This window comes from Ictalurus furcatus, chromosome 13, assembly GCF_023375685.1.
Source record: "Ictalurus furcatus strain D&B chromosome 13, Billie_1.0, whole genome shotgun sequence".
Lineage (NCBI taxonomy): Eukaryota > Metazoa > Chordata > Actinopteri > Siluriformes > Ictaluridae > Ictalurus > Ictalurus furcatus.
Window position 1 is genome coordinate 17442688 of NC_071267.1, and position 19699 is coordinate 17462386.

At 40.3% G+C, this 19699-nt stretch overlaps 1 protein-coding gene across 5 annotated transcripts in view; it reads left to right on the forward strand.

Moving 5' to 3' along the window:
* jcada (junctional cadherin 5 associated a) overlaps positions 1-14567 on the forward strand; it is a 32521-nt gene extending 17954 nt beyond the window's left edge. For 4 of the 5 annotated variants that reach the window (XM_053639231.1, XM_053639230.1, XM_053639232.1 and 1 more), the window contains 4 exons: positions 5860-6301; positions 7398-11503; positions 11608-11643; positions 12717-14567. In XM_053639231.1, coding sequence (XP_053495206.1) covers positions 5973-6301; positions 7398-11503; positions 11608-11643; positions 12717-12751 — 4506 coding nt within the window. In that variant the 5' untranslated portion in view covers positions 5860-5972 and the 3' untranslated portion in view covers positions 12752-14567. The remainder of the gene's footprint in view (positions 1-5859; positions 6302-7397; positions 11504-11607; positions 11644-12716) is intronic. The other variant, XM_053639234.1, reaches the window with a different exon arrangement.
* The last annotated feature ends 5132 nt before the right edge of the window (positions 14568-19699 follow it).

Below are 19699 nucleotides of genomic sequence, written 5' to 3' on the forward strand. Positions count from 1 at the left end.
CACCGGAATACAATTTAGTACACTACACACCGGAATCCAATTTAGCACACTACACACCGGAATCCAATTTAGTACACTACACACCGGAATCCAATTTAGTACACTACACACCGGAATTTAGTACACTACACACTGGAATTTAGTACACTACACACCGGAATCCAATTTAGTACACTACACACCGGAATCCAATTTAGTACACTACACACCGGAATTTAGTACACAACACACTGGAATTTAGTGCACTACACACTGGAATCCAATTTAGTACACTACACACCGGAATCCAATTTAGTACACTACACACCGGAATCCAATTTAGTACACTACACACCGGAATCCAATTTAGTACACTACACTCCGGAATCCAATTTAGTACACTACACACCGGAATCCAATTTAGTATACTACACACCGGAATCCAATTTAGTACACTACACACCGGAATCCAATTTAGTACCCTACACACCGGAATTTAGTACACTACACACTGGAATTTAGTACACTACACACCGGAATCCAATTTAGTACACTACACACCGGAATTTAGTACAGTACACACCGGAATCCAATTTAGTACACTACACACTGGAATCCAATTTAGTACAGTACACACCGGAATCCAATTTAGTACACTACACACCGGAATCCAATTTAGTACACTACACACCGGAATCCAATTTAGTATACTACACACCGGAATCCAATTTAGTACACTACACACCGGAATCCAATTTAGTACCCTACACACCGGAATTTAGTACACTACACACTGGAATTTAGTACACTACACACCGGAATCCAATTTAGTACACTACACACCGGAATCCAATTTAGTACACTACACACCGGAATTTAGTACACTACACACTGGAATTTAGTACACTACACACCGGAATCCAATTTAGTACACTACACACCGGAATTTAGTACACAACACACTGGAATTTAGTGCACTACACACTGGAATCCAATTTAGTACACTACACACCGGAATCCAATTTAGTACACTACACACCGGAATCCAATTTAGTACACTACACACCGGAATCCAATTTAGTACACTACACTCCGGAATCCAATTTAGTACACTACACACCGGAATCCAATTTAGTATACTACACACCGGAATCCAATTTAGTACACTACACACCGGAATCCAATTTAGTACCCTACACACCGGAATTTAGTACACTACACACCGGAATCCAATTTAGTACACTACACACCGGAATTTAGTACAGTACACACCGGAATCCAATTTAGTACACTACACACTGGAATCCAATTTAGTACAGTACACACCGGAATCCAATTTAGTACACTACACACCGGAATCCAATTTAGTACACTACACACCGGAATTTAGTACACTACACACTGGAATTTAGTACACTACACACTGGAATCCAGTTTAGTACACTACACACCGGAATCCAATTTAGTACACTACACACCGGAATCCAATTTAGTACACTACACACCAGAATTTAGTACACTACACACTGGAATTTAGTACACTACACACCGGAATCCAATTTAGTACACTACACACCGGAATTTAGTACAGTACACACCGGAATCCAATTTAGTACACTACACACCGGAATCCAATTTAGTACACTACACACCGGAATCCAATTTAGTACATTACACACTGGAATTTAGTACACTACACACCGGAATCCAATTTAGTACACTACACACCGGAATCCAATTTAGTACACTACACACCGGAATCCAATTTAGTACACTACACACTGGAATTTAGTACACGACACACTGGAATTTAGTACACTACACACTGGAATCCAATTTAGTACACTACACACCGGAATCCAATTTAGTACACTACACTCTGGAATCCAATTTAGTACACTACACACCGGAATCCAATTTAGTATACTACACACCGGAATCCAATTTAGTACACTACACACCGGAATCCAATTTAGTACACTACACACTGGAATTTAGTACACTACACACCGGAATCCAATTTAGTACACTACACTCTGGAATCCAATTTAGTACACTACACACCGGAATTTAGTACACTACACACTGGAATTTAGTACACTACACACTGGAATCCAATTTAGTACACTACACACCGGAATCCAATTTAGTACACTACACACCGGAATCCAATTTAGTACACTACACACCGGAATTTAGTACACTACACACTAGAATTTAGTACACTACACACCGGAATCCAATTTAGTACAGTACACACCGGAATCCAATTTAGTACACTACACACCGGAATCCAATTTAGTACACTACACACCGGAATTTAGTACACTACACACTAGAATTTAGTACACTACACACCGGAATCCAATTTAGTATACTACACACCGGAATCCAATTTAGTACACTACACACTGGAATCCAATTTATTACACTACACACTGGAATCCAATTTAGTACACTACACACTGGAATCCAATTTAGTACACTACACACCGGAATCCAATTTAGTACACTACACACCGGAATCCAGGGTGTATTCCCACCTCGTCAAGTGTTCCCCGGATAGGATCTGGATTCACAGTGACTGACCAGAACAAAGCAGTTACTGAATACATGAATGAATAAACGAACAAGCAAATGAATAGTGTTGCATGCTTTTATAGAGGAAACATGGCAGCCACAAACATGTCACGAAAGTGGAATATTGAAAAAGAAGATCGACTTGTACAACTATGGCAGCAGTATGAGTGTCTTTATAATGTGTCATGCAAGAACTATCACAACCGGGCCGACAAGGAAAAGGCATGGAATCAAAACTCTAATATAATGTAACGTCTGCATGCATTTTAGCCAGTTTGCTACTAGAAATAACAATTAATTCCCAACTCACCTCCAGCTCACACCAAGATTTCACCCATATTCTTTTTCTACTTTTTTGTCATTTGCTGCAAAATATAACCCACACCAGGAGAGCCAGCTGACAACGTCGATTGTCCTCCATATTTGTTTTTCTTCTGAAGTCACGTTTGATAAAAGCGAATTTGTTACAAATAATATTGTTACAGATAATGTTACAAATCGGTTGAAACTGTCCTTATGTCTGTGGTCTCCCACAGTTTTAAAATTGGTTAAGATAAAAAAAAAAAATGTCTAGTGTGTCCCTGGCATTAATCATTCTTTGGTAGAATAACTTGTGTACATAGGGCTGTTGTCTTGCTGCATTTCCTCACATGAACTGCTTCCTTCAGGTCCTTCTTCAACATTTCTACAGGATTAAGGTCAGGACTTTGACTTGGCCATTCCAAAACATTAACTTTATTTTTCTTTAACCATTCTCTGGTTGAATGACTGGTGTTCTTAGGGTTGTTGTCCTGCTGCATGACCCACTTTCTCCTGAGATTCAGTTCATAGACAGATGTCCTGACATTTTCCTTTAGAAGTTGTTGGTATAATTCAGAATTCATTGTTCCATTAATGATGACAAGCTGTCCTGGCCCAGATGCAGCAAAACAGGCCCCAACCATGATACTACCACCACCATGTTTCACACATGGGAATGCAATGCAGTCTCACTTATGCTGGAATGTAGTGTTTTCCTTTCTCCAAACAAAACACTCATTGAAACAAAAAAATTCTATTTAGGTCTCATCTATCCACAAAACATTTTTCCATTAGCCTTCTGGTTTGCCCACGTGATCTCTGAACTGCACCCGAGCAGCAGTGTTCTTTTTTTAGAGCAGTGGCTTTCTCCTTGTAACCCTGCCATGCACACCATTGTTGTTCAGTGTACTCCTGATGCTGGACTCATGAACATTAACATTAGCCAATGTGAGAGAGGCCTTAAGTTGCTTGGAAGTAGCCCTGGGTTCCTTTGTGACCTTGTGGACTATTATACGTCTTGCACTTGGAGTGATCATTGTTGGTCGGCTACTCCTGGGGAGGGTAACAATGGTCATGAATTTCCTCCATTTGTACACAAGCTGTATGACTGTAGATTGGTGGAGTCCAAACTCTTTACAGATTTTTTTTTTTTTATCTCCACCTATTCCAGCCTGATGAACATCAACAACAGAAATCTCCTTTGTGCGTGCCATGGTGCACTTCCACAAACATGTTGTGAAGATCAGAATTTGATATATTCCTGTTCTTTAGGAATCACACCTGATTGTCATCCCATTGATTGAAATCACCTGACTCTAATTTCACCTTCAAATTAAACTGCTAATCCTAGAGGTTCACATACTTTTGCCACTCGCAGATATGTAATATTGGATCATTTTCTTCAATAAATAAACGACCTTTGAGTATAATATTTTTCTCTCATTTGTTTAATTGGCTTCACTTTATCTACTTTAAGGACTTGTGTGAAAATCTGATGATGTTTTAGGTCATATTTATGTAGATGTTATATAGAGAATTCTAAATCATTCACAAACACAAGCACCACTGTAGGTCTGTAGGTGTAGAAGTAACCATGACCAAACTAAATGGGAGAAATCTATGATTTATGAATGATTTGTTTGCTGTTTTTTTTTTTTGTATTTGTTTAGTTTGCTTGAAAGTTTATCTTGAAACACCTGAACTGGTGTGATTAGAGTTTAAGATGCAGATTCCATGTGTATGTGTATATGTATGTGTATGTGAATGTGTGTGTATGTGTGTGGGTATGGGGGGAAATAACCTTACTTTCCATAGGCATTCTCCTACTGTGGTGCAACATAGCACCAGTTTAGTCCGTCTGGCTAGCATGACAAATATGATATCATTTTGTCACTCTGCAAATACATTTGCAATTTTTTTTTTTTTTAGATTTAAGTGCATTTATACATATGCTGTGTTTATTCCATCTAAATTGATCCCTAGTGTGTTGGAACATTTTTTTTAAGAGCGCTTCTAAACTGATCTTTCAACCAGGCCCCTTCCCAACCCTTTCATCAGTGAGCTACATTTTTGGGTTTTGGTTAAGTATGTGCAGTGAACCCAAATTGGAGCAAATACAAAAAGTAAAGCAACAAGCATCAACGTTACTCAAAGCGCCCTTGTACACCAGTGAGTTAAAGCCGGTACAAACTGTATTCTCACAAGCGAGACTTCTAGTATTTACTAGAGTCTGGTACATTTTGTGAACTTTTTTCAATCCAGTGATTATATCTCATTCCAAAAAAAGGCAATTGTAGCACAGGGTTCAAAGTCGTCTATTCCTGTTGGAAATGGTGCGTGGAAGTGCGCTGCACACAGAAGTCATGGAGAGCCAGTCAGATTGCAAACTTCAAGAACCTACAGCTCGCGGCCAGAACAGATTCTGAGGCTGAGATGACAGAAAGATTGAGTTTGTGTCGTTATAGCTGATGATTTCCACCACAGGCAGACATAAATATGGATTCCCTTGAAGATTTGCTTAGTCAGTGAGCATGCAATGAGTATAAGTCTTAATTAGTATGACAGTGCTCCATTCATTCTCATTTCATCCAATATCCTCTGATGTTGCTGGCTTTGTTTTATTCCTGTTGATTATCTGTATAGTCAGCAGCGGGGTAACGTGGCAGCTATGATTTTTCCCTCTAATTGGGTCAGCATGCATGAGGCATGCTGCCTTCTACTTCAGTGGGCTGGATAGAGTATCATTGCTGTGCTGAAAGAAAAGCAGGGGGTGAGAGGGGAATGGGAATGGGTAATCGAACAGACAGGCAGGAAGACAGCCATTGAGAATTGCTTCTCTTGTTGTAAGGTAGGGCCTTTTTTGGAGTTTGACAGTCTCGCCTTCACAGTCTCGCAGTCTTCACATCAAAGGGTTTTTTTTTGGGGGGGGGGGATCATATTAATAAATCTCTCAGTCTCCCTCTCACACTTTTCCTCGTCCCATTTTATTTCTTTTCACAGTGATGGCCTCTCTGGTGCAGCTGTTCACAGACACGCCTCATCTGGAAAACGTTTAGAACTCTGACGACATCCGCACACACACTTTGGACACCACAACACACTCCGGCGTAACCATGTACAGCGTGGAGGACCTCCTTATCTCTCATGGATACAAAATCGGCAGCAACAACAATGTCCCTCCATCGCACTCGTCCTCGTCCCACGAACAGCGGCCACCGACGCACAGCAACAGTCGGTGTGAAATCACTGACAAGCGGGCGGGACATGGTGCAGTGAATGGCTACAAAGCGGACTGTGTTTATGGTGGTGGTGTGAAACAGACTTCATCTCAGGGTGGCCCCAGTGACACAGAGATCAGGGACAAGAACCAGAGGACAGAGGAGGACAATGCTAACCTAATAGATGGACACTCACCAGGAGGCACCTTGACCAGCGACAGCGGGTTAGTCGAAGTGTTTTATAGCCCTATACTTTTATCTTACGCACATGTACCTACATTTGCTGACTCAAGGACATGCACAATCTCTCCACATTTGATCACATTAGTCTTCATTTTCTTTCAGCTCAGGTTTAAGTTAGCTGGGGTTGATGAGGCATGTTATGTAATGGTGGCAGCTGTCAAGGACTTTTCCTCAGTTATAGGACAAGATACTAACAGTGCTCTCTCTTTTGTGCAATCTGTTTCCTTATTTCTCTCCATATATTCTTTATTACTTGGGATATATTTTAAAACGTACAAATAACTTTATAATGTTGGGTCTTCACCTTCATCAAATACTTCTTATGACTCTCATTTTCTCCCTGGCCAGCTCCTGCCCCCATCCTCTCTCTCTTTTTTTCTCAGTACCTCTTATTCTTTCCCTGATGCACACGTTTGGAAGATTTTTAAGTACAGTGGTCCATTTCCTGCCACATAGGACTGTTATTTTCTAAACAGAACTTTATTGGAACACCCCATTATCATTCCCCTTTTACGTGCTCGATGCAGATCCCATTGGTAAATTATAAATCCCACTAGGCTTCTGTCAAATGACGATTCAGTTCCTTTATATATTATGTAACATCAGCATCAATAAAATATTATGAATTCAAATGTGAGCATTGCTCTGCTACTAATTATAGCACAGCTGTTCCGTCAGTGCACTGCTAACATGAGTATTGGGAAAAAATGTATTCATGAAGCTTTTAATGTTTTTTTTTTTGGTGGGGAAAGGGGGGCAGCACAAGATAATTCAGTGTACAAAATCAGGTCATCGATAAGAGATTGCCTCACTCATTGAAAGATAGAAAGATAATATAAATGGCCATATAATAACGATAATTAAAATGAATTCACCTTTCATTAATAAAAATGCAGATCAAAATGCTTTATAAAGAAAAAAACTAGCATGAGCAAAAAATAGAGAAAATTAAAATGTAATAGAAATATTTTTTTTGTTTTTTGCTCTATTAATATCTTATACACTTGCGATAAAGGAACATATTTGAAACCTAACTCACAAAATTATTATTTTTTAAAACTTTTTTTGGTGGTGCAGATTCCATGATGCCCACAGAGAAGTGTACACTCATCCAAGGCCAGAGCATGATGTGTCTTACTGGCGGAGACGGGGTCAAGACTTCAACATGCTCCTGGACTATGCGGACATCAGGGAGCCACAGGGAAAACGATTAGGTGGTCAACATAAAGCAGAGGGTATGCAACGAAGGCCAGAGTCAGCATTAACCACTGAAGAGCATCGTCGTGAGAGACAACGCAGGGCAGACAGTGCACGTGCCAAAGAGCGTGAACTGGCCCTCTACCAGTGGAAACTGGCAGCAGAGAGGAAGTACCAGAGCCTGGGAACAGAAGAGTGGCGTCCAGCTGTAGGAATAGTTCGACATATGTCTGAAAGTGAAGGTGAAAGATGGGCACAGGAGCATCGGCGGCCTCGAACAGCAGAGGGTGCTGTTCCTCCAAGGACCAAAGCCAAATCCCAGTCCCTTCCTAGAATGGCCATACCCTCAGACAGCATGCAGTACTTAAGCATGCCATCCTCTGGCCAAGATCCCTGTGGAAGCTATCGAACAAATGGTCACCAGTCGCGGCTACCTCAAGGTCGCAATTTCAGTGAAGGGGAAAGTAGGGAGCGATGGACTGACAGTAGCCGGTCATGCGTACAATCTGCACCCCCATCAAAGCCCCGTTTTAGTCGACCTCTTAGACCCCCATCATATGAGGTTCACCAGCAGATGCGTGGAAGTTCAGAGATGCTCTCTGGTGATTTTGTGCCTCACCCCAGAGACAGAACTCCACTGCCTTTTTCCAGACAGGATTACTTTGCACAGGAACTTGGAGGGTCTGGCATGGAGCCCCCAGGTTACATCCCTCCACCATCATACAGGAGGCAACCTGTCATCAGGGGGGGACACAGGACTTATGCCAATTCCATGGGGAACTACCATTACCGTGGAGACCCATACATGCAAGGACCTGCCATGGCCGAGGTCCAGGAATGGTTCATGAGACAGACAGGAATGGCTTGGCCTGACAATTACAGGGATGGGAGGAGGAGTATGCCCTGTAGGAGACAGCCATACCCTGGTTATGGAGAGGAGCACATAGGGAATGTTCAGTACATACCCTTTGATGACCCAAGACTCAGACATATGTCAGGAGGGAGAATGGATGGGAACTCAATGACAGATGCTGACAAAATCAGGAATATCAGAAAAGACATCCCCATCATCTCCACATCTGAGAAATTTCCTGATGACAGTGCCTTTCTGCTCTCAGGAAAACCATTCAGCAGCACAGAAGCAAGTAACAGCAATATCAGGGATCGTGTCAATGAAGCAGTCATGCACCAGGAGTATTCAGGAGAGGTGATCAACTCAAAATCAACAAATGATGAAAACTCCAACACGTACCCAGCCAGCCCTGACTATCCAAATACCTTCCAAACAACATCGTCACAACAGAAACCTAGCATAGACCAACGATTCTGTGAGACAGTAACACAGGTAAAGACGTTTGAAGCGCAAACAGCAGCTGAAAATAAGAAAAACAAGAAGAAAATCAAAGAGACTATGTTCTGCTTAGTGTCAGTTCCAATAAATGTGGTAGCCAACAAGGAAGCTACTGATCCGAATAACAATGAAAAAGTATCAAGTTTAATAGTAGCACCTACAGAGAATTCAGTGACCCAGCATTGTAGCAAAGACATGCCAAAGATTGCAAATAGCAATGAGCAATTAATACAATCCAGCAGCTCATTAAACACAAAAAGGACCAAAAAAGCTCCACTTCGGAAAGAGATCCTAGACATTTGGTCTCTCCAAGCAAGTGCTGACAAAGAATTGTGCTATGCAGGGTCCTGGCCAGGAGATCAGTATAGAAATCAAGAGACTCAGACAGGTTCTCTTGACGGTTCAAGAAATACAAATGCACAAAATCCTCAAACCCAGGCTCCATGTGAGCCTCCATCATCCACAGACAATGGGCTGGGCACTGAATGCAGTGTCAACTACAAGTGTCCCATGAAAGTCCAAAAGAATTTCAACCTTTCCAGCAACAGTGCATTTTCCCGAACAAAAACAACTAGCGGCTCAAGTATAAAAAGCCCAGTTCAAGTCATAACGACTTTATCACCACCATCTCCTGATCCCCAGCCCCCACTGAGGAAGAGTGCGCCCAAACCTCAAGCACTAAATAGCCAAGAGGTCTTTGGCCAGTTCTTGTTAAAACCTGTGAACAGGCGACCATGGGATGCCATTGGGGAACTTGAGTCTTTTAACAAAGAGCTGCAAGACCAAAACGCCAAACTACAAACCACTGATCAGGCTATAGAGGACCTGGATGAGGCATTGAGAAACATTTTAGAGGTAGACAACACAAGCACAGAGTTCATTAGACCTGAGTTGGCTATGCATAGGGTTAAACAGCAACATACAGAAAGAAGTCCTGAGCAACAGCTAAAGAATGACAGCTTAGATTTCAGGTCAGATTTAAAGCACAGAGGTGTGACTCAAACAGGTAACGATTTCAGGGAAGTAGGATGTGCCTTCTCGACACCGACAGGGAGGTTTGTAAATCCTGACATACCACCAAGACAAGAGATGGACACTGGGTTTGTCAATTACGAGGACTTGAGTATGATGCAGGATGACCCGAGGTTGAACAGGTTGGATATTCCAGTGCCAAAGGAATCGTTACTGAAGGACGTTGGACTTACAGTGTACACAGCATTCCCAGACTCAGTGAAACTGGGATCACCTGTAGGTTTAAGCCCTGAGTCTCCAATGCTGACTAGTCCCTCTGACAACTCAGAAACATGTGACGCTTTACAGATCACATCTTCAGATAGTGGAGGAGATCGAAATACAAACAGTCCTGACTTTAGGGCATATCATAAGCACTCAAACAGTAATATAAGCTTTGCTACTAAACTTGACCATAAGAAAGTGTCAGAGAACAGCAAAGTTATCACTGGCTCAGAAAGGTCACCTCACATTCATGGTGTCAGAAGTCAGCATTTCACATTCATGGCAAACTATGATAATGCTGATTATGATGATGATCTATATCTGAGCAATGAAAAAACGATCGCAGATGAACATCTGGAGGCTCTTCTGAGTCAAGAGAAAGCCAATAGCATGCCAACAGAAGATCTTAGCAACCTGTATCAAATTCAGTGTGCCAAAGGAATTCCTGTGCATGAGTCAATTGAACAGAGGGCAGCCAGGATCCTGGGCATTGCTGTCCCAGCCGAATCCTTGGTTATCGGTCAAGATGGTTTCAGACAGGATCAGGAAAATGAGCACGGTGACAAACCGAGTGAGGAAAAGGCTCAATTTGTTATGCAAACCTTGAAAATAAGGCCAAATGAAGAGACACAGCATGTGAGTAGAGTGTATGAGCAAGTGATCAAGACATCAGCCCACACCCACCAACTGATGGAGAAGAATGATACTGCTATTCAGGAAGACCATGGCTCTACAGGAGATAAGTCCAGTAAGGAGAGTCATACTACTTCTTTAGTGTTAGATTTACCCGAGTTTCCACCCAATAACCTGCGTTTATCACTGCCAGCGACTGAAGACGAAGACCTGACTTTAAGTGTGTGTGGAGGTGAGAAAAAGGTTATGCCTGCTGCAGACATGTCTGAAGGCCAACCGGCCAAGTGCATCGTATATCACCCATCTTCTGTGCGCAGAAATGAAGAAATGTCTGCAGAGTGCATTAATCCTTTCGTGGAAGATGAGTCAATGTCATGCGTCAGCGGTTCCAAAAAAGAGGTCCAGAAAGGGAGGGGAGAAGAGGAAATAGGAAAGGAAAGAACCAAAAATAGAGTTCAAGAGGACAACGTACTAGAAGAAGAAGAGAAGCAATTTGTGATGAATGAAATGAGATTAAATGAGTGGCAAGCCGCTTGGGAGAAAAAGATAGACGAGGACGTTGATAGAAAGACGGACGAGGAGGAAGAGACAGAAGAAGAAATCGGGGGAAGAACGATACAGTCACCACAGTCCACGGGCTGCTCGGTCTCAGTCCCTCAGTCACGCAGTGGAACAGTGGTCAAGAGAGAAATCACACTCCCGGACGCCTTTATTATGACCACTGATTCCGATTCACTCGAGGATGATGACGTTCAGTCTGTTTCAGGTGAGCGCAAGTTTCTTTTCCACAGCTATGAATGATCAAAGATTGAATAACCTTAAACACACTAGTGAGAAAGTATAATAGTAGCTATTTTATTTGCTACATAGAAATGACAGCTGAGATCCCTGCCCCTGGTTTAAACAGTGAGTACAATTGATATTAAATACAGGCTTTTCGATTGGATAATAATGAGTGCATTATAAGATGTCATTATTCCCAATGAATCCGTTAAATCCATTTCCAGTTTCAAACTGATCAGTTTAATCTAGGTGTTCATTACCCGAGTCGGGCTGGAACTGCACCACTGTGCTGCCCTGCTTCAAAACTGTCAAGCGTAAATCAAGTTATATTTCATATCCAGTTGAACATTTGAGCTTTATGATTCAGAAGATTACAAACAAGCAATGCAACAACAGTCCTAGAAATCAGAATTGGTCATGAATGACATTACTCTGTCCTGACAACCAGAGAGACATTAGCCGGTCAGGGATGTCTGTGAGTTTATGTACAGTATACTGAAGAGGGAAGTTCAGAAGTGCTTTCTTCCAAGCATGTTCTTTAGTCCAAAGGAAGTTGAAGTTGAAGTAGAGCATTGGGATGGTTGTGATGTAGCTTTTATTATCATTTCATATTGGGTTACTGAAGGCTTGTCAGCCCACATCATTCAAATCCTGGTGATTGCTGTCAGTGACATTCATTTTCTTATCTGTAGTATGAGCTTCTAGTTTAGTTCTGAGGGTTTTTTCACTCCTTTGTTTGTTTGTTTGTTGTTTTAAACCAATGAACATGATAATCTTGTATCTAGATCAAAACAATTATTTGTGCACTTGGGCTCCAAACTGAATAAACATACATTCATGTAGCAATAAGTGTTTGCCACCACAAGAGGGAAGTATTGTCCAGATTATGTCACTTAACACCCGCATTTCCAGTTCTGCTCAGAGCGATTTGCATTTCCCAACAACACACATTACTTAACTCATCAGCTATATAATAATCCTGTCTTGAGTTGCAAACACAGGAAGAATTGTGTACTTACTACTAGTGTGACTCCAGCACTAGGATTTGGAAACATCCGCTTAAGCACTAAAATGAAACCCGAGAAAAGGACAAATATTACTGAATACTGTTCAAATGTTGGTTTTCCTTTGCTTTGCGTTGGTCTGGAAATGTAATCTCCTTGATGAATTGATGTGTTTTTCTGTTCACTCTTCAGACTCTTATGATCCTAGTCGAGTTGAGAGGGTGTAAACTTGGACATTGGCACAGCATCTCAGACTGCCCACACTGTCCTGTCCTGTCACTGTGACCTGGCTGGGAAATCAGTCAAATCTTTCACTTTTCTTTTTAACTTCATTTTGTTGTTGTTGTTGTTGTTGTTGTTGTTCTAAACAAAATCACACACACAAAAAAAACGCATGAGGAAAGCCCGCTCTCCTCATGTTATGCATCTTTTTTTACACCATTTTATTTTTAATAAAACGAGAATGATTCTGTTCATACAAAGCTGTTGAGAAGAATATAACCTGGAAATGAATATGTATTACATTTAAAGGCTGTAAATAGTTTTATCTGCACCAGCACATCTTGATAGATTGTTTGTTAGATTTTCACCAAACACCTTTATAGAGCAACTAAAATAAAATATACAACATGCCAGCTTGGACTTTTCATCTCTTGTAATATAAGCAGTGACAAGTCACAAATTTATCAACTGAAACAAAGTTTGATTATAAGTCTTCCAGTTAAAAAAAACAAAAACACATGCAGGCGTGAGTGAATATTTAATCTGTCTCATCCATTATCACCCTACAGCAATGTACTCGATAACAAAGAGCACAACTGAATGTTGTATTTCGACAGCTGATATATTCAAGTCAGTGTGTCCATGTAGCCGTAATTATGTCATATTGTAGCCGTAATTATGTCATATTAACTGTCTGTCATTTTTCAAGCATGTACGGCCTTTCAGTTTACTCTTGTTTTCGAGATCATATCCGAAACGTACGCTTGTAATTATCGGTAACCAGCAGAAAATATATTATTTCAGAGATGCAAAAACTTAACAAATGTGTATTTATTTTTAGTGAGCAATCCTCAGACTGTACAATAGAAAATGCAACATTATAAAAGGACTTGACATTTAATCGTGCAATTCTATTTGCTTGATTACAATCATTTTGCAAATGTCACATGTGAGCGTGTGTCATTACCTGCAGAGTCTGTGCAGTAAATGAGCTTTCAGATGATGGTGTGCCTTTGGACGCAGAAATGTCGAAATGTATTATGTGTCGTTTGTATATTTCACATGTCACTACATCTTGCTCGACAAGTTAGAGTATTGTTATTAATAACTGTCGTGCATGCACAATGTAGGCTCCACCTGAAGTTCTCCCATTAGACTACCATCAGTATTAGCAATTCATTAGCACTGTTATTAATGTTATATGCGAGTAACATGAGGAACAGTTACATGGGAACTTCAATATGATATAACACACTGTCATAAATATTAAGGTCATTTGGAGCACTCAGGCCATGCTCTATAGATGTTTAATCTAATATCTATAAGCATATGGGGTGGTTGGGGAGAAAGGAGTCATATATACATTTAACAGCAAGTGGCCAATGTCATCAGTGTTTAGGTTTAGAACCTAAACGTCCATGGTGTTGCTAAAATATATTTGTTTTAATAATCCTCTCTATTTTCATACAGAAAGTGTGTGTGTATGTATTTCTTCTTGTGTAAGCCACTGTTGCTGTGTGTAGATGAATTATTCTGTGTCAACATGTATCATGGGTAAAACTGGGGCTTGGGGTTTTGCATATTATTGTATTTGGTACTATATCATAAAAATCATTATATTTCAAAATGCATATATGTATCTTCCGAAAGAAAGCATTGATATTTAAAATAAAAAACATTATTTTTTAGAGTATTTTAACGAAGGAAAGTGTTTATTATATAGGCACATATTCAAAGCAACTGGTTTTAAACACAGTGTTGGGAGAGTGCTTTCTTTGTACATTTCAACAAAATATGAATTAATAAACTGTTTGCATGGACCGATCTTGTTTGAATTGTGCTGTTGTACAGAATCTTATAACAATATTATTTCATATTTATTTATTATTATTCTATTCACCACATGGCATAAGTAATGTTCCAATTTGTTATTATATGTTTTGAAAAAGTTTTATTATTGTGATTATAATTATAATGGTGGGGGGCACGCTGGCTTAGTGGTTAGCCTGTTTGCCTCACACCTCTGGGGCTGCTGGCTCGAATCCCACCTCCAACCTGTGTGTATGGAGTTTGCACGTTCTCCCCATGTTTTGGGGGTTTCCTCCGGGTTATTCCAGTTTCCTCTCCCAGTCAAAAGACATGCATTGTAGGCTGATTGACATCTCTAAATCATCCGTAGTGTGTGAATGTGTGTACAATTGTGCCCTGCAAAGGGTTGGCATAGGGTGTACCCCGCCTTGTGCTCCAAGCTTCCTGGGATAGGCTCCCGGCGACCCTGTGTAGGATAAGCAGTAAGGAAAATGAATGGATGGATAATGGTATAATAAAATTTCCATGGTATAATTAAAAACAATAAGCATTCAATTTTCTTTTAAATATAGTTCAGGTTTCTGGGGATGTTCTACCATCCAGTAGCTATCGAAAGGCAAATCACATTGTTTTAAGAGAAGAGCTCCCAGCTACATTTTAAAGTAACAGTGTCACGTAATGGAGGCTGAGACGGAAGCAAGTGCAGGTCTGGCAGTTTAATCAAACAACAAGAAATCCAAAGGATAAGGCAGAAATCAATGTACATGGGCAGGCAAGGGTCAAACGATCAGGCAAACAGGCTAAACTAGGCAAGGCAAAGAATCGAGCTCAACAGAGTATACAAAGTCAAGAACCAGAAAAGCAAACACGATATAAGGCTTGGAATAACAACAGAGACTAAGCAACTGAGCGTAATACTTCGCAAAGACTAACTGTTTGAACAGTCTCTTATATGTGTGGTGTGATTGTGAGTGTAAATTGGATGCAGGAGTGCTTGACTAGAATGAATGTGAGTGTTTCTGGGAATTGCAGTCCATGGCGGCCTTGTTTGTAGGCCGCAGTGCAGGATGGGAAATGTAGTCACTGGTCTGATGTGATATGACAAACAGGAGGTGTGTTTCATCTTACACTGCACTGTGGACGGAGAGACATGAAATAGCCAAAGGCTTGGCATGTTAAAGTTTAAAGAATTGTAAGTTTAAGTTTTTCTAATGATTAGTTGGTACTCATGGTTCTTGAGAAATACGGACTAATATAAATTATTGCTCAACACGCTGCTTCTTAGAATCGAACTGTATTTATCATTATCATTTCTCTATTTCAAACGTTTGCTTGAAATGCAAACTGTATTTCCTTGCTGTTTGCTTTAATCATTTTGAATGATATCGAGTGCATGGACAACAAGATCTATTCGACCAATTCACTTACTCTCCAAATCGGATTTCTGTTGAGTGCATGAACACTCGCATGACTGAGGGTTGTGTTATCCTCTGAGGGTTGTGTACAGTGAACAGAGCCCTAACCAGAGGATCAGTCAAATAATCAAATTGTCCGTGACTCTGTGTGTGCACAGCTCAGGAATCTTTTTGGCTTAATCCAAATTCATTTTAAGGACCCTCAGGATACAGAGCTTCCAGTTTGGACTCTGGAGAGTGCAAGGAATTAGAGCTATGGCTTTAGGGAAAGTGGGTAAGGAATGGCAGTGCTTCTGAATGAAGCTAAAATGAACCAGCAAAAGCTGTCTACAGTGCTATATTTCTTCACGTCAAAACTCAGTATAGATTAGAAGCTGTGCAACACACTTTAAGTCACATCTTTAAGGGTGAGTGTAGATGAGGCTTACTGGTTTATAGCTGTAATTTCAGTCCTTTGGGATATGTCCTTCTGTAATTCTCTCTCATTGAATGCTATTTTATTCCAAAAGGTCATCAGCTAAAATTCATTACAGCAAGTACTTTTCATTGTTGATTGAATCTGTTTTATGTGTGTCTCTCATGTTACAAATGTAAAAGGTTAGGCAGAAGAATTACCCCTTCCCTCACAAAGCAAGACCCAGTGGCCTTTCTGAAGCATGTAGCCAGGCAATGGGGCTACAGCACATAGTCATGAGCCCATTCTAATTAGACTGACAGAGAAAAGGCCCTCTTAATGTCTGTGCACTCTCTTAGGCCAAGGCTGACTAATGCCTTTTATCTGGCAACCCTTTCTGTCTTTCCAAGAAGTCTTAAGACTCTCACTCAGATACTGGCAAACAAGAGAGTGCAAACTGCCTTTTTCCAGATCAAGATAAAAGCTCAGCAGTGTTACATGGCTCTTTGACTTGTTAGTGTTGCACACTGCCAAACTGTATAGTATTCAACATGGTCCAATTATAATAAAAGGAAATAAAATAAACAAATTAAAAACAAATTAACAATAGTCTTGTCATTTTTAATCCCCTCTGAAGCTTCTTTAATTACTATTGGACAAAGAATAGGGGGCCCAGCACAAAACAATGACTGCCATAGATTATTCAGCGGTTCTCTATCTATCTATCTAGCTAGCTAGCTAGCTATCATATACAGTATACTATAACTGCAGTGTACTTTATTAATAATAGCAGTAGATGTATGTAGTAAAAGTTTTAATCTCAGGCCCATGAGTTTGAGCCCCAGCCACTGGGGCTGCACTAACTAGTGCACTCTCAATGCAGATCCCAAGCCTAGCTAAAATGGAGGGTCGTGTCAGCAAGGGCATCTGCAAAACCTGTGCCAAATCAAATATGCAGATCATAAACCATTTCCATATGAAGACGGATGATCCGTTGTGGCGAACCCTAACATGAACAGCCAGAAGAAGAAGAAGAAGAAGAAGAAGAAGAAGAAGAAGAAGATGTATATAGCAATAGTACAGCATAGTACAGTTTCCAGAAACTGTTTTCAATTATATATGTTTAGAAAACAACTATTTAAACTATTTCCTGTTTGTTAGGAAATTGTTTGTTCTTAACTTTTACTATGTCTACCATTAGTACTCATGCAGTCCTCTATACATCAATGTGCCAAAAACCTGAAAAGCTCAGTTTCTGCTCCTGCTCTTTCCAACAACCATACAGTACACATTTCATCATCCCCATCTATTCGTTATATGTTCTGCTTGATAAACAAATGTCAGCTTCATCTCAGCATGCATCTGTTACTAATTGGCTTGAGCTTTATGTGTGAATGTTGCATTCCTGATCTCTCGTGCTAAGAGAAAGTTAAGAGAAGCAGCTGATGTTATTCCTACCACAGTGTGGGGAATTCTTGCAGGACAAATCAAGTGGAGTGAGACTCATTGTAGTAGACAGCTTTTAGAAAATAATTGAATATTCTTTTAAGGTTAAACATTCAGGTTAAATGGTTTGGTGAGCTGTGCCTGATGTGATGCCAGTACCAAATCCTGACACACTTCTACTGTTGTTGTTCCTGTCACCCTGTACCTCCTGATGCTCTAATTCCACTCAGAGATTTCTCCTGCTGTAGATGGTCCCATATGGAGACCCGAAAGATTTTAACTTCATAAAAACGGTTTATGCCCAAGACTCACATTTTCTTTAGTGGATAATGTTACCTGGATACTGTAGCGTTCTACCTAAGAACTGCTTTTGTAATCATAAAGACTGTGCTTATCCCAGGACTCTTATTCACACAATATGCTCATACTGAACAAACTTTTACCACAGTAAGTACCTTAAATACCCTTTCCCTTTACTCTTTTACACATGTGTACTGTAATGAATTATAATCCACCATCATAATCCATGTTGTCTCAGGGAGTTTTTCTTCACTGTTGCCTCTGGCTTGCTCATTAGGGATCAAAATCTATAAAGCAGCCTTCTAAATATTTTAGAGCAGAGGTTCTCAACCTTTTGTAAATAAAATATATATATATATATATATATATATATATATATATATATATATATATATATATATATATATATACCTAATCTATAATCTGTTTTGATAGATAGATAGATAGATGGATGGATCATAACTGTTATGACTTTTATAAAACTATATAACAGACAGGTATGGGACATGAATGATCAAAGATGTTTCTTTGATCATTCATGTCAAAGAAACATCTTTGATCATTATCTTTGATAAAGATAATGATCATCTTTGATCATTATCTTTGATAATTGCTGTGAACAAGAGAACTAGGCTGTAATAACGTGTAATATTTTACATGTAAAACATGTTGCATTCCATTCGTCTTGCGTTCTAAAAACATTCGCATCATAGGAATTGTGTAAATTGGGAGGAAGGACGCGTCTCGTTATCCATGACATTGTTAAATCTCCGGTTCTCAGCCCCTCACTGAACAGAGCAGACGCAGAGAGAGGTGTGAGTGTAGCGGGAAAGCAAGACCTCGCGCTTGCAGGACAGTACTGGCGACAAAGATTTTTCCAAAAAGTCGCTAGATTTGTCGCTAGGCACATTTTTTTGTGCAAAAAAGTCACTAAAGGGGTCTGAAAAGTCGCTAAGTTGGCAACACTGGTCTGCACTGACAGCTAGATAAAAGGCAGGCTAAGCTCCGCCTCTCTCCAGCAAAAATAAAATACAGCGGGAGAGGGTATGTGGGGTTTTTCATTTATGCACATTCTATTTGAAAAGCAATAAAATACACAGTCCCCAAATAATGCCCGGTCTGTGTTTTTTTTCTTGAAAACAATTTGTGCCCCCCTTCCGATCCCACCCTGCCCCCATGGTTGAGAACCACTGTTTTTGAGAAATGGAGAGGTGGGAGTTTATACGGTGTTAACTGGGAAGAAGGTGGAGCTTCATATATGGTCTTTCTCCCAACGTGCAGTTATTTCTTAACTACATTTAGCCATCAGTTGTCATTAAACCATTTTCTATATCCAATGTTTGTCCTCCTGTCTCCCACCTATCCCTCTGTCTATTTTCTCTGCTGATATTAGAGAAAGAGAGAGTAGATGCTTATTAATTATTTACTGAGAGTAACTGGAGGCCACGTTCAGGCTGAGGTCTCGGTGCATTCAGTGTCTGAATGGTCTGATCTGAATAATGTATGCAGTAGAGAGCAGTGGTCATGGACATGTTGACTCATAAAGAAACCAATGAGTCAACATATTCATCTACAGTGATATTATTCAT